Here is a 16,341-nt window from a genome sequence, read left to right as displayed (position 1 = left end):
AATTTTTCATCGTTAAGTGTTGATAAAGATTTTGTTTCTAATGTATTGTAAATATTTGACATTTTAAAATAAAGCTGTTAAAAATAAATCCATTATGCCACTCTTAAGTATATCCAGTGGAATAGAGAGCAGTGTTATTCTTTCTGCTCTTTAAAATTGAATTGCCATTTATACTGTTGAGGATAAAATTCAGTGGGGGTAGTTTATCTATTTTCATAATTAAAAGCCTTTCTGTTAATATGACTATTAGGCTTTTCTGCCACAAAAAATTTACATGTAAATTTGAAAGTTTAAAGAATTGGTTTTCATAACTATTTGGGGAAACTGTGTGAAGGGTGCGTGGAACCTCTACTGTTTTGGTAACTTCCTATGAATCTATAGTTACCTCAAAGAGTTCTTTAAAAAATTATTTTTCCTGTGACCGTAAGGATCTGAGTATTAACGAACAATATCTTGTCAGTTGAGTAATGTATTAACAATTATTATTTTCACACAGTTGAATTTTGATAATATTCAAACCAGAAGAGTAAAATGTTTATAGAGCTGTGTCTCTTAGATGCCCTGATTGCAGGAGCCTTCATGGGCACCCCTCTGTTTACCACCCCCTCTATTTGACACCCAGGCATGTTTACCTCCTCTAGCCGTGCGCCCTGTGGTCAGATTTGGGACAGGTGAGAGTTGTGGTGGTTGTGAAGGATGGAGTGGAAGGGCAGAAAAGCCCCAGGAGGACATAGGGGACTGGGGTTTGGAAGCTGAGGTTTGGAAATTGATTCCCAGAAAACGTGCTCACATCCCCCCCGAGGAAGTCTCTGTGAGCCCCAGAGTCACCGTCACGCAGATTTGAAGACCACTGACGTCTAGCTTATGGTATAGACGTTATTATCTTCACTCTGGGAAGCCAGTGTGACAAAAAGAGACCAACAGAACAGAATAGAAAAACTTCCAGTTTATCATTTGGACTTTGCAATCCAACTTAACGTATTTGTCCTTGGGCTTCCCCCCGCCCCAGCCTCTTTTTTTTTTTTGGTTCTTCAGCCCAGTTTCCCTTATGGAGATGGAATCAGTGATTAAGGCACTTGGTTTCCTCTGAGAAATCAAGACTAATAGCCCCTTCTCAGAACTGTTTTTGTGATCTAGGGATTGGATTAAACAGCAAGTTCAGGTGCAGTAGAATTGGCAGAAATAGCAGCAAGGCCATCTGCTTTACATCTGCGTTCCAGCCACAGGGTAGGACTCTCAAGAGCTCTCCTGAGTCGGAGATCTGAGCCTGGTACTGCTTACATGCACCTTCCTGGTGCATGTGGTCACCGTTCCGTGCACTTGATTTACACGACTTACTTTAAAAGACCCTGTGAGGTCTGCATTGCCACCATAGTTTAACAAATCCAAGAAGCCATTGGTTATATAACGTGCATCATTATTTTATGTTCCGCTATTGAACCGTGACACTCTATTTTCACTTAGAATTTTTGTTTTATAGTTACTGAAAGAACTCTTTTAGACTTTCGACAGATTTTTATTGGGTTGGCCAGAAGGTTCATTTGGGTTTTTCTGTAACATCTAAATGAACTTTTTGGCCAACCCAGTGTCATACCACTCTTGTTTATACATAGGAAATACAGCAAAATAGGTAGACTAAGATACCCCTGAAAGCATCTCACTTTCAGACTAACACTCTGGTCGTCCCCATTCACCATCCCATGTACCCTTGCTCATGCTCGAACCGTTCCCTGTGCAGTCAGAGGTGTCTCATTAGAGGGCCCCACTGTGGTCCCGGGGTTTTTTCCAACTTCTCATCTCCATTCTCCAAGTTGTAGTGCTGGTACTTTCTTGTCTTATCAGAAGATGTCTGTGGAAAGATTTTTCAGGCAAGAGCCAGGACTCATTCTTTTTAAAAGTGGTTTGTTGACTAAAAGTCAAGAGGTTGTAGCCGCCCAGCCATGAATTCCTCCAGGATTACATACATGGAAACTGCTGCCTGGCCAAGAGGCACCCCAAAGTCAGAAATGGTAAAATGTGAAAATAAAGTACATTTTATTTTATTTCAAAGCACATTTTAGAGTCATTTAAATAAAATACTGTTCATACTTTACAGTAAGGAAACATGCTCAGAGAGGTCAAGTGACTTGACCAAGGTCACACAGCAGGTCAGTACTATGTATGCAGCTTCACTGCTATACCTTTACCCACCTTCATGAATAGTGCAGGAGCCCCCATGAGGGGAGCTATCCTTTTCTTCTCTTTCCTTCAGTCTCCGTCTTTTTTCCTCCCTCATACTCTCTCTTTCTTCTTTCTAAAGAGGCCCAAGTTCTGATGGTTGTAAAGAAGCAATTTATTGCTGAGGAAACTCTAAAAGGAAGAGAGGAGAGATGCGGGAGTTGGGTTTTTGTTTTGTTTTGTTTTGTTTTTCCCTTTAGATGTGCTTTTCATAACTTAAGCCCTTCTAGAAAAGAGACAAAAGTGCGACAATATCTTTGGAATAGTTATCTCAGCGGATTAAGATGGTTTAGCCCTTTGGAGTTTGGGAAGCCTTTGGGAATTTGATGAAAGCTGTGGACCTCTTTCTAGAACAGTCAGCGTGCACTCAAAAGTTAGAGCTTTCTGAAACCAAGCCTTCCTCTTCCAGACTGTTAGCCTTGGCCGGAGGCAGGCAAGACTCTAGGATCAGCAGTGTCACAGGGAACTTGGTGGGCTGACGGAGCCCTTCTGTGTCCGTGTTGTCCAGGATGCTAACCCTAGTCACATGTGGCTGCTGAGCACTTGAAATCTGGCTGGTGCAGCTGAGGAAATGAATTTTTAATTTTATTTTATTGAAGATTAAATAGCTACATGAGGCTACCGGCAGTTGGTACAGATGTGCATGACAGCTAATTCACCACGTGGCCTGAGTAACAGTGGTAAAATGGTGGACGTTCTTTCTTAGAGGTGGTGCCCAGTGTTCTTTTCTAGCAGCGTGGCTTTATAGTTCTGAATTCCACCTTATTTTTCCTTTCAGCCTTGTCTAACAAGTAATGGATTCTTGAGAATCTGTTCACGAAGGTATACTTACTATTTGTTCAGAAGTGAAAGCTGGAACCTCTGCTTCCCAAGCATACGAGTGTTTCTTTGCGATGTAATTTTCTTCCTTCTCTTTGTTTCAAGGAAAACTATCATTGGAATCAGCTGATTCAGGATGCGCAGAAGCGTGGTGCCATCGTTAAGACTTGGGACAAAAACTATAGACAAGATGCAGTGAAGATTCTGAAACTCAAGCCCGTACTGCAGAGAAGCCTGACTCACCCTCCTGCTATCACCCCAGAGGTGTCCAGACCCCAGGGCGGAATGCCCAGCAACAAGCTAGACAGTGAATTTGCCAAGATGTCTATTGCTTCTTCCCTGTACCCCTCACCCTCTGACTCCAAAGAAGGCACTGTCACTGTTACTGCAAATGACCCTGAAAGGCCACCCATTCAGGACTGGCTTCGGGACCCACGACTACTTAGGAGGATGGGCTTGGGCTGTGAAGCCAAAGGGAAATGCCTCAGTGAGCTGCAGCCCTCGAGCCCCCAGTATCCCGGAGCAACGCCTCCCTCTGGAGAGCCAGGCTCCCCCGGAAGGCACCAGGATCTGACCAGTATCGGGCAGCAGCCCCCCGCCAAGGGAGCTGCTGTGAACAACCACAGACCTCACGCGCAGTGCGACCCTCCAGCTGCTAGTACCGATGCTTCCACGAGTAAGAGAAAATGTGCCCAGGAAGGGGAGGCAGTCAGCCACAGGAGGGAGACCAGGGCCTTCCCTGAGGGGGATCAGGAGACGTGTGGCTCTCTGAGCCACCACACAAAGAGGAACTCAGGCTGGGACGAGAGGGGGCTGGAGGAGGAGGACAGTAGCTTGAAGAAGAGGAAGCTTTTATAGTGGGGCCAAGTGAGACTGTCAGCCACAAGCATTACTGCAAACTTCAGGTGACCAGCTAGTAGGACTGTCCAGATAAGTTTACTTTTTTCCTTAAAGGAGTTTGTGTGCTGTTGGAAAACAAAGTGTATCCTGACACATGGGCCTCTTGGTCATCTTCAGTACTTTTTGTCAGTTGCAGAAGCTTTCAGAAGGCATTTGTGTATCAGTAATAATGTCCTCGAAGTCGAAGACTTAAAATGTTGATTTCTTGTTCTTCTGTAGAAAAGGTCAGACTGGAGAGGATGCTGTAAAAGTTGGAATGTATATTTGTATAGCAAATAACAGAATCCTTTTAAAATTTGATCTGGTAGACAGCTTTTCTTTCCCCTGCTTAAAGTGTTAATCATTTTCAACGAAACAAACCTTATATTGAAAAAAAAAAAAAAAAAAAAAAGATGGGAGGAGGGCAAGTCCTTTCAAAGATTGTTGTAGCAAACAGACATCTTTAACAGCCCAGGCAGCCTGAGAGAAGCGAGTCAGTGCATTGGGTCAGATGCCTCTAGTCCTGTTAAACCAACTGGAGTGTCCTGGGCAAGACCCTGGGAAGCAGAGCTCTGTTAGATGAGTTCCACTCATGCACCTTTTTAGACAAGGCGCCTTGGCACAGGATATTACATTTCTGTGACGAGTTCGTCTGCCTATTGTAGTGAGCACATAGTTCTCCAGCTAAAATTCTCATTCTGCGTGAGATAGAAGAATGTGAAATGAAAGAATAATTCTTGAAATGTCATTCAGATGCCCCCAGCATATTGTGAATTTCCTGCAACTGGTAGGTTACAAATCCAGTGGTTGCCAAGTATTAGATCAGTGCTGGGGTGGCTTGTGGAAGCCTGTAGATCAGCAAGAGAATCCAACTCATGAAAAGCTGGATGTTTAGCATCTTCCCAGGGATTCTGGTCACCAGGCAGCTTGGGAACCAGGCAGGGCAGACCAGATACAGTATTTTAGGCAGGAGAGAAACATCCTCTAAAAAGAGAAGGATGGGGGCTTCCCTGGTGGCGCAGTGGTTGAGAGCCCACCTGCCAACACGGGGCACGGGTTCGTGCCCCGGTCCAGGAAGATCCCACAAGCCGTGGAGCGGCTGGGCCTGTGAGCCATGGCCGCTGAGCCTGCACATCCGGAGCCTGTGCTCCGCAACGGGAGAGGCCACAGCAGTGAGAGGCCCGCGTACCGCAAAAAAATAAATAAATAAATAAATAAATAAATAAATAAAAAGAGAAGGATGGGAGAGGAGTGCAAATACTTGGAGTTGAGAACAGGAAGAGAGTTGACAGATTGCGTCTGATCTTTGGAAACCATCGTAAGTGACGCAAATACACCGCTGTGGTGGAAGATCTGGTTAGAGGGGTTGTGCTTCTGTGAAAGGAAGTGGCCACGGTGGGTGGAGATTTGAGAGACTTGGATGAGGGCAGGGCTGCCTAATTTCAAAGTCCAGTTTTCCACGCGCACACACACTGATGTTGAGGTATCCCAGACTGAGAATCTGTGTTAGTGACAGTTGACCATTGTTTGAACTAGCGGTTTGTAGTGAATGCTGTGCAGCCCTAACTGATTTGGGGGAGAAATCACACATTCCTGAAGATGAATGTGCACCATTTGAAACTTTTCTGGTCATCTGCGCATTTTTTTTTTTTTTTTTTTCCCTCGGTACGCGGGCCTCTCACTGTTGTGGCCTCTCCCGTTGTGGAGCAACAGGCTCCGGACGCGCAGGCTCAGTGGCCATGGCTCACGGGCCCAGCCGCTCGGCGGCATGTGGGATCTTCCCGGACCGGGGCACGAACCCGTGTCCCCTGCATCGGCAGGCGGACTCTCAACCACTGCGCCACCAGGGAAGCCCGGTCATCTGCTTTTTAAGCAAAAAGGGCTTTGTGTTCATCAGGAATTCTACTGAAGCAGGTTATTAAGAGCTTTAAAAAAAAAATGTTTGGTTGCCAAAGGTTTAAACATGCTACTTCTTTGTTACCCTTGTCCCTCCCTCTGGTGTCCAGACCTCTGCTAATGGGATTGAACAGTCCTGTCACTCGGGGAGCACGCGCTCTGTCCCCATAGTCAACCCCTGCTCCCCGTTCACGGAGGCGGGCTGAGCCCCACTCTGGGTCAGGGGCTTCATAAGCTTCCTGCCTGGCCTTTGGCAAGAAAGCTTATTGTTTAAGTTTAGTTTCCTACTATCTTGGTAAAATGCTTCATTTAGCAGACACTTGTAGTGACAGTTTAGAGAATCTAAAACCTGTAAGCTTATAGAAGAGGCATGCTGGAAAGAGCTGGGGTCAGGAACTTCTCCCACTCCGCTCACACAGCACGTGAAGTAAGCGCTCCCCACCGTACGTACTTTGCTGCCCCACCCAAACGATGTTATTTCCAGTTAAGTTTGGTGCCTGTTCTCACACGTTGTGTTCACTTTTGGTTCACCTTCCACCTAGTCTGGTAACGCGAGAATTAGTGCGTCATCCCTTGTAATGAGCAAGCCTGAGTCCTGACAGCCTCTCCCAGCAGGAAACAGTCATATCTGACATTGCATTGGAATCGATTTGTGGTTCCAGTTGGTGTATGTATTTGCATTAAGCATTTCATATGTACAGTGTGGCCTTTCTTGATGTGGCTGTCATAGCAGTGTTGTTGATTGGTGGTTAACCTTATTGCAGGTGAAAACTACGGCTGTTACTTTTGTCCTTGCCATGGAGTTATAAGAAAGTGGCCTTGTCGATCTTTCAATCTTAGTTATTTCAACATGAATATATTCTACTTAAAAGTTTGTTTTGCTTCTTTGTATACGATTTGCCTTGGATTTACTGTGCACAGTTTATTTCTGTGTTTTCATGTATTATCAGGAGCAAATTTGATAAGTACATGTGAATAACCTCCTGTAAATGAGTTTTATAACAAAATTGTACTAAACTATTTTCTAAAGTTAGTTGTGCAGATTGATAATTTTTTTGCTGTAGTTTTGATTCTTTCTATGCTCTGAATTCCTAGCTGGGATTTGGCAAGCAGTAGCCCTGTTGTCTTTGTTAAAACCTGAATATTAAGAGAAAATGGCAGAATTAAAAGTGGAAACAAGAAAACTGACGTGGGTTAGGAGTTATGTGTTTTTGAATGAAGGTTCAAGGTACCTCCCAGGTACTCCATTTAGTCTGCCATTAGATTTATTTTATGCCGAACTTATCTGGTGACGATTTGTTTTATTCAGGTTTCTCATCCAGTCCGCACCTCCAGCTCTCCTTGCTTCTCAGCTCTTCTTGGAATCTTACCCATAAGGTTGCAGGGTGCACTGTGGCTAGTTGTGGTGTCAGTTACACGTTGACATTTGGTCCAGAAACGCATGCTCACCTCCAGGCTAAGACTGGGGAGCGGGTGAGAGAGGAGGGACAGATGAACAGTGACCCACAGAAGGAGCTCCCGGGGCACCGATGGGGTCGCAGGGAATAGATGGCCAAGTTGGGGGTCACCACTGATGGTTACAAAAGTATAAGTTGTTTTATAAAAGCAGTGGCTTCAGGGGGCAGTCAGATGTGCTGTGCTCCGCCAGGACGTGGGCAGCGCCAGCTTTGCTGGGCCTCCCGCTTATTCCGGATGGAGGCACCAACCACCCACGAGGGTAAAGTGACGTACGTGTTCTGGGGCGAGATGAACTTGCCAAGTGACCTGATGAGAGGTGAGCGCTCTGCGATGGCCATTTTATTTATGGCATTCGTTACTGCAGCAGCTGTAGCAGTGATTTTTAAAGTCCCTCCTGACCAACACACACGCTGTCAACACCATCTCCTGGGTTTCGCCATTTATTGTTTGAGGAATAAATAATTCGGGGAGGAAACTGAAATTTACCTTGAGCGTAAATAGAATTTCCAATGTTTTGCAGCACCGTGAAGGCGGGTTCTGTACACAGGGGATCCCTCCATAACTCTTAAAGGACCTGAGTTATCGTCACCCCGTCCTGCTGTACAGAAGGCATTTGCCAAGTCAAATGGCGTAAATGGTGTCTGCAGTTGGACGGTGCTCGGAACCACGGGCAGCCTTTGTGCTCTCTTCGTTAGAGCTTGGGCCCAGCCGTGCTGGTGGACGCTGTTGCCTTTGGTCTAAGCAGCATTGCTGCAAGTCGAATTGTTAGTGGTTTTCAGCCTGGGAGGTGCACTTCGGAGTCACTCCCGGGCCCTACTCTAGAATTCCTGATTTCATGGGTCTGGGGGCAAGTACTTATCGCCTTTTTCTTTTTTAAACTTAAGCTTAAACTCACTCTCAGATGTTTCCGTCGAGTGGCCAGCCTTGCGGCCTGGCTCCTAAGGGTTCAGGAGGAAAGGGGAGCAGCCTTGGGGCCCATCGGGGTCACGTCTGCCTTCCTCAGTAATGGTCCCCCCACAGGGGCCCTGAGCGGGGCGAGGCCCACCACCAAAAGCCATCTGGCCATCTCTGCTTTTGTTCAGAAGGAGATTCCCAAGGGCTGCACAGTGGGGCTGGGGAAGGAGGTCTGGGAATATATCCAGAGAAGACCATAATTCGAAAATATACGTGCACCCTGATGTTCATTGCAGCGCTATTTACGATAGCCAAGACATGGAAGCAGCCTAAATGTCCATCCCCAGAGGAATGGATAAAGATGTCGTACATATATACAATGGAATATTACTCGGCCATAAAAAAAGAATGAAATAATGCCATTTGCAGCAACATGCATGGACTTAGAGATGGTCATACTGAGTGAAGTAAGTCAGAGACAAATACCATATGATGTCACTTATATGTGGAATCTAAAAAAATAGTACAAATGAACCTATTTACAGAACAGAAATAGAGTCATAGATGTAGAAAACAAACTTACGGTTACCAGCGGGAGGGGGAGGGGGAGGGATAAATTGGGAGATTAAGATTGACATGTACACACTATTATGTATAAAATAGGTAACTAATAAGGACCTGCTATATAACACAGGGAACTCTTCTCATTAGTCTGTAACGGCCTATATGGGAAAAGAATCAAAAAGAATGGATATATGTGTATGTATAACTGATTTGTTTTGCTGTACAGCAGAAACTAACACAACATTTAAAATCAACTATACTCCCATAAAAATTAAAAAAAACAAAACAAAAACCACACTGCGGCCATTCAGGTCACAGGGACATCTCATCTTGGTTCCTCTGGTCAGAGGGATGGGTTTTCTATGAGGATTTTCCCACAGTCCCCACTCACAGGGGCCTCTTTTCCTGGTCCTCCAGAAAACTACAGAACATTGCTGCTGCTTCCTTTACCGAATACCCCCCTGGTCATTGTAAGTATCTGAAATAGTTAATTCTGATCTTTTTTTATAGTCTACTGCCATAAAAAGGAAGGCATAAGGGCATCACTCTTCTTTTTAAAGTGCATCTATAAATTAAATCTATTTATTTTTATTTTTTTAATTAAACTTTTTTAAAGAAAAAATTGGAAAATTTTATTTGGGCCAAATTTGAGGATTATAACCCAGGAAGAGCATCTCAGAAAGCTCTGAGAACTGTTCCCTAATTTTTTTTTTAAGCCCTTTAATTGCCACCTCTTCTAGTATTTAAACTGATCTAGTGAATCTAATAAACTCATAAACACGGTGAATCTCCAGTTCTTTTAAAAAATACCATTTACATACATACACTAGTATGTATAAAATGGATAACTAATAAGAACCTGCTGTATAAAAAAATAAAATTCAAAATATAAAAAAAAAAAGAAACCAGAAAACCTGGGGTTTCTTTTCCTCATATCAAAAAATAATAATAGGACTTCCCTGGTGGCGCAGTGTTTGAGAGTCCGCCTGCCGATGCAGGGGACACGGGCTCATGCCCCGGTCCGGGAATATCCCACATGCCGCGGAGCGGCTGAGCCCGTGAGCCATGGCCGCTGAGCCTGCGCGTCCGGAGCCTGTGCTCCGCAGCGAGAGAGGCTACAGCAGTGAGAGGCCCGCGTACCGCAAAAAAAAAATAATAATAAAATAAATACCACTTAATACAGTGTTCTTAAACTTTTCCATTTAATCCTAAACTGAGTTATTTAGTAGGTTTCTAATTGAAATAACAAAACTAATCTGACATGAATATGCCAAATTCTCTTAAATGTTAAAAACACTTGAGCCATCAAATACGCTTTAAGTAACAAATAGAATTTGATATAAAAACATCACTATCTTTTTAATTCACTACATCATCTCAGGTTTAATTTTCAGTCTTCACAAAGTTAGAAAGCAGCCACTAAGGGAAGTTTTTATCTTCCTGCGTGAATTAAGGTTGGCATCCCAAAGCAAGTTAGAAAACAGATATGGGACCTGGGGATGGCGTATGTCCACAGTGACTCTCAGGCCACCGATCGGCACACTGGGGACGGTGTATGTCCACAGTGACTCTCAGACCACTGATCGGCACAGACCCGGCTCTTAAAACTTCTGTGAAACAAATCATATACATCAGAGTGTATGTAAGACAGACGTAAAAGGAAAGACATAATATAATAGACACCCGTGTACCCCCCAACCCCATCATAAGAAACGGCACTGCTGACGCTTGGAAAGGTCACTCTCCATGTTTCTTCCAGACACTCCTCCCCACCACCCCCTTCCACTTAGTTGTAACCCGAATTCTGAATTCTGTAGTTTGTATAAAGTTTCACTGCACACCCCCAAATTATATTTACTTAATTTTGAAGTTTATGTGTTATATACGATGGGTATTCTGGGGCTGACTTTTCTCCCCCTCATCTTTACATTTCTGAGATGACTGCCGTTATCCACTCTTTTTGGGTGGAGGGTAGTATTCCATTTTAGGAACACGCCCCAGTCTGCCCGTTCTACTCTGATGGACTCTGGGGTTGTTACTGCTTTTCCTGTCGCATTCCTCTGGTACCCACGTAGAAGAGTTGTCCCAGGCAGTGCTCAGACGTTTGTCACGTAGGGACACAGGACAGGAAGGGACTCCAGAGCACCTGGACGTGGATGCTTCTGGGCTTGAGGCTGTGACTTCAGAGCTCCAGACAACAACACGGTCAGGTGCTCCCTTCCCCAGGAAGCAAGCCATGAGGACAGCATGCCAGGTGGGGCCTGATGGGAGCCCTGCCCTTTGCATCATAATCCCCTTATCCCACCAGTAACCCCCTTGATCACAGGAGCCAGACTTTGTGGGTTTCCACTCTTTGCAACATAAATGCCTTGATTTGGAATACCCCTTACCTAGCAGTCTACTCTCAGGCAGTTATGGGGTCTAGAGACACATCCTGTGGTACTAACGATGTTGGACTTACATCCACCTCTCTGGGGCAGAGTGACAGCGCCAGATGTAAATAGATCCCGGTAGCTGGAAGATGTCCACAATGTTATGGTTAGGTGGGGGTTACAGTTTTGTTCTATATACGTGTATATGTGTGTGTGTGTGTGTGTGTGCGTGTGTTTGTATATGTGTCTGTATATAGACAGGCAAACACAAAACGTTTCTATAAAAGAAAGGACATTCACCAAAATGCTGATAGAGGTTAGGTAGTTTTTTTTTTTTTAGTAGACTATTTTTTTAGAGCAGTTTTAGGTTTGTAACAATATTGAGCAGAAGGTACAGAAATTTCCCATACACCCCCTGTCCCCACCAGATGGTACATTTGTTACAGTCGATGAAGCTACACCGACACGTCATGATCACCCAGAGCCCACAGCTTACATTGGGGGCTCACTCTTGGGGCTGTACAGTCCATGGCTTTTGACAAACGTGTAATGACTTGTACCCACCATCAGAGTATCATACAGAGTATTTTCAGTGCCCTGAAAATCCTCTGTGTTCCGCCTATTCTAGGGGGTAAATGTGTTATATTCTGCATACATTTTTTCATTTTTCCATTTGTTGTACAGTGTGCATGAGTTACTTTTACAATAACTTTATTTTAAAGAAGACACACCAGTTCTTCAGGTCATTTTCTCTCTCTCTCTTTTTGTTCTTTTTTTTTTTTTTGGTTTTCTGGCCACCGCGCAACTTGTAGGATCTTAGTTCCCGGACCAGAGATTGAACCCCGGCCCCCAGCAGTGGAGGCACGGAATCCTAACCACTGGACCGCCAGGGAATTCCCATCATTTTCTCTTTTTTAAAAGGTGTTGCCCCAGAGTCTGTGGTAAAAGCCGTGTTAACAAACCTTCATCATGTCCTGTGATGCTCCGGTTTCCGAGGTGGGCCATGGGATGTCAGCAGTGTGGTACCGCCACGAGCCTTCCACAGGTGCTCACCATCTCTGGGGCTCAGTGTAACCTCCTCTTCCTCATGGAGGGCCCCCTGCCCTCACACGGCCTCCTGGCCTTCCCATCCTGTACCCCCAGAGCCAGGGGACACAGTGGGGGCTTAGGAAAGGGGTTATTGAATGAATGGCTAGAGGGACAGCTGCTCTGGGAGGAGACCTCCAGCCACCTTCCCTATCAAGGGAAGGACGCTGTGCCCAGGACACCCACCTGGGCCCTCCGGTCCTGGCCCTGCGGACCCGAGGTCCCCACAGTGCCAGGTGCGTCTGCAGCTGGGGTGTGATTGAACCCACCAGCTGGGCACCTCCTGACCTTGTGATACGAGGTGTCCTGGGCTCACGCAGACTGTCTCTGTCCAGCCGTGGAATCGGACTTCACTCCGAGGAGCCCTGGTTCCTCTTAGGGGAGGAGCATGTTTAGAAACCAAGATCTGGGCTCCAGCTTTCCACCCTTCACAGACCACCAGTATTGGCTCCTCTGCTGGAAGCTCTTTCCAGAACTGAAGTCCCAGGAGGAGCAGGGTTGCCACTGGCCCAGCAGATCAGGGCCTCCCCAAGGTCTGCCTCCTATGTCTCGGTGAGCGTGATGGGAGTGAAGGTGCCCTGAATGTGATCCCCTCCATCATCTCTTCCTCCTGGTGGAGGATGAAGAGGGGCTGTGATGCCTATAGGGAAGGGAGGGTGCTCACTGTGCCCGGGCTGGCGTTGGGCATCAGGGGAGGCAAGCAGTGTCTGCCTGGTTCCTTGTGCCCTGGGACCCGGCACGTGGAGGTCTAGGGTATGTGCTGGGTGAGGCAGGGAAGGAAGGAAGGAAGGAGAGACCGAGTGATGCGGCCCCCCCTTGGCAGGCTTTGGTGGGGTAAGGAAATGGATAACAACAGCTGACACCGGTCACTTACTTTGGGGCAGCACTGCATGTATTAACTTCTTTAATCCTCACAATAGCCCCATGATGTAGGTGCTGTTTTTCACAACCCCATTTCACAGATAAGGAGACTGAGGCACAGAGAGATGGAGTAACTTGCCCAAGGTCATCCAGGTGGTGGAGAACAGCTTCGAACCCAGGTGGTGGGATTGAGAGCCTCTCAATGCCATCCCTTCTGCCTTTAGGAACTCGCTATCCCCCGCCCCCCTTCCCCACACCCCCATGCTGCTCGAGGGGAGAAATGCGGGCACTGGGTCAGCTGTGAGATGTACAGCGCAGGACAGGCCCCAGTGCCTTTAGTGTCAGCTGCAGGGCACAGCTCCGGGAGCTCCCGGGACTCTGGGACCCATTCCAGCTGCTCCTGGCCGGGTCCCCAGGGCCACTTGCTCGGTCAGTAAAGTAGGCGTCCTCTGGCCAGAAGCCATCTGTAACACGGCTGCCGCAGGTTCACCCACCTGGCCTCCGGCCTCATCCCCCACCCCTTGCTGGACTGAAAGGTCTTCTGTGCCTCTGGGAGCCCAGCCACAGGGGTTCTGGGGGCCTGGCCAGACCCTGTCACGTGGGAGAGGTGCATGGGTGGGGCAGTGGGCGGGGAAGAGGGCCACTGGTGGGGGCAAAAAGGAAAAGGGTGAAGTTTTTCATGTCCTTTTAAAATTAAAAGATCTCCTTTGATAGGATGTATTGCTAAATTTTGTAAAGCAGGCTAAAGAAGGGTGTGTATAAGATGAGGCTATCATTGCTAAAATAAATAAAATAGAAGGAAAAGGTGGCAGCTTTGCGGCTCAGTGTTACAAACTTGGGCTTCTGCACCAGAGAGACTGCGCTTGCAACCTGGACTCAGCCTCTTCCTGGCTGTGTGACCCTGGGCAACTTGCCCACCCTCTCTGTGCTGGATAGTCATTGTTTCTTTGTGCCCCTCCTCTGGATGGGGAAAGACAGCCCACCTCCCTCGAGGGAGTGGGAAAAGCTGGACAGAAGGGTGTGGGCACACTGTGTGTGGCCTGCCGGGGACGCCAGCAGGAGGCAGGCCTGGGCCAGGGTGGTGCCCATGGCAGCATCAGGGCCTCACAGGGACAGCAGCGATGGCTCTCTGGCCAGGATACTGGGTGGCGCTCCTGGCTTCATGGCACCACCCCGCCTCACCCCGTGCATCTGGCGTGTGTCTATGGGTCCTATGATCTTTCAAATACTCTTTTCTGCTTAAATCACCCAGAGTTGTCTTTTGGCGCTGTGCCCAAGATCTCCGACCGCGACACTTTTAGAGCCTCAGTGTTCTCAGCTGTAAAATGGTTCTATTACCAGAGCTCACTTCTCAGCTTCATCTCGGGGATCCTTGAAAGAAGATATATTCAACCTCAGCACAACGCTTAGTACGGTTTTAACAAATGCTGGGCAAACTCTCTGTATATAGGTTTGTTTTATGGGAAAGCACTGGAAATGTACTTCAGAAAATATTAACAGTTATTAGCTTTGGACGGAGGATTGTGGGTGATCTTAAGTTAAAAATTATTATTATTTTGCATTTCTGTTTTTTTCTAACTCCCCTGCACTCATGATTTGTGTTTTATAAAGGGGAAAATAAAAACGAGTAAATAAAGCTTTTCTTCCCTGGGCTTTTACCCTTAACCTCAGGCTTTTACCCTGGCCTGAGATGTGCAGGGATCTCTCGGGGACTCAGGGAGACTGGCCCAGCTGGAGGTGCAGGGCTAGGGTAGGGGTGCGGGCATGGGGGGAGCCCCCTGCCCAGGCCTGTGGGGAGATGCCGACAGCTGCTCCCCAGGTGCCCATAAATGCCTCATAACTGTAAAAACGCCGACGCAGCAGGCCTGCTTATTTAGAGGGGGCAGGTGAGGGCAGGGGGCGAGGCATCTCCCCTGACAGCAAAGCCATTCGGATGACGCCCGGCTCCCCAGGGCCCCTCGCTCTGCCCTGGAGCCGCTGCAGGGGCGGAGGAGGGGTGTGGGCAGGAGCTGCAGGCCCCACCGGGTGGACAGCCTTTTGCCTGGGCTGCCGAGGCTGCAAGGCCTGGGTTCACACTCACGCTGTCCTGAGTCACCTCCTGTCCCTGCTTCTTAGCAAGCGTGACTTCAGGCAAGTTACCTCCCATCTCTGAGCCTCGACTTCCCTCTCTGTTAACTGGGTAGACAATCCCTTCCACTGAGAGCATTCTCAGCATGGGGCAATTTTGCCCCCACTTTGCAGTGCCTGGAGGGAGGGTTACCGGCACCTAGAGGCTCGAGGCCAGGGATGCTGCTAAACATCCTACCACACATAGGACAGCCACTCCCCACCCCACGCTGAAAGAATTATCCAGCCCCAAATGTCAGTGGCACTGAGGGTGAGAAACCTGTCCTAGGGCGAAGGTGAAAGTTAAGCATAATCATGCGTGCACCGTGCCTGCGACAGTGGCTGTTACCGTTCATGCTGTGAAAGGGGAGCTGTCTCCTCTTTACCTCTCAGAACCAGATGTCAAAACATGAGGTCTGGGACCAGGGCGCACCATTGAAAAGAGGCCGGGCTGTGACTTTGGGCTCTGCTAACCTTGTTTTCTCCTTTTCCCCACTGCCTGAAAGATGTCAGAGTTTTCCAAATGGGCACTGGCAGCTTTCCCTCCCTCCTCCGGCTGAGGTCAGGGCCTGAGCCGAGTCCTCAGGGACCTGGGCTGCCACTCTGATTTACAATGCGCTCCACCTCCCCGGCCCTTGCTTACACAGAGACTAGTCACAGGGAAGCTGACATAGCGCTGCTGGTCTGGCAAGAGAGGTCAGGGCGGACAGAGTGCTGCCCACTGAGGACCCCTCTTCCCAGACCCCTCAGGGCCTTCCAGGGACACACCCAGGGTGACACCAAGGGGTATGTGTGTGTGTATGTTCAGTGGAAGCTGCTGGTGCCCGACCCAGAGCCCGTCTATGGGAACCCCCCCTCCACTGCTGTGATGCCTGTTACAGCCGCCCATCTTCTGTACTGGGGGGCCCCCAAATCCAGCATGAAGCCAACGGCATGAGACTGCCCCCTTGCCTCAAGACGTGATTTATGCTCAGAGCCCCGGTGGGTGGACCAGGCTGAAGCTGGGCATCCTCACTGGGCTTCCCCGCCCCATCCTAATTCTCTCACTCCCTTTCACATGTATCCTGACAGCACACCCTCCGCAAATCCACGCACTGAGCCCCTGTCTCAAGCTCTGCTAATAAGGGACCCAGACCTAGGACTGTGTGTGTGTGTGTGTGTGTGTGTGTGTGTGTGTGTGTGTGTGTGT

At 47.8% G+C, this 16,341-nt stretch overlaps 1 protein-coding gene across 5 annotated transcripts in view; it reads left to right on the top strand.

The window, feature by feature from the left end:
• The window catches only part of SETX (senataxin), a 78,216-nt gene extending 73,868 nt beyond the window's left edge, over window positions 1–4,348 (top strand). For all 5 annotated transcript variants that reach the window (XM_029201594.1, XM_029201595.1, XM_029201591.1 and 2 more), the window contains one exon: window positions 3,142–4,348. In XM_029201594.1, coding sequence (XP_029057427.1) covers window positions 3,142–3,894 — 753 coding nt within the window. In that variant the 3' untranslated portion in view covers window positions 3,895–4,348. The remainder of the gene's footprint in view (window positions 1–3,141) is intronic.
• The last annotated feature ends 11,993 nt before the right edge of the window (window positions 4,349–16,341 follow it).

This window comes from Monodon monoceros, unplaced genomic scaffold, assembly GCF_005190385.1.
Source record: "Monodon monoceros isolate NGI ecotype Baffin Bay Population unplaced genomic scaffold, NGI_Narwhal_1 Super_Scaffold_5, whole genome shotgun sequence".
Lineage (NCBI taxonomy): Eukaryota > Metazoa > Chordata > Mammalia > Artiodactyla > Monodontidae > Monodon > Monodon monoceros.
Note: the sequence above shows the minus strand (reverse complement) of the source record. Positions and strands in the feature narration are given on the sequence as shown.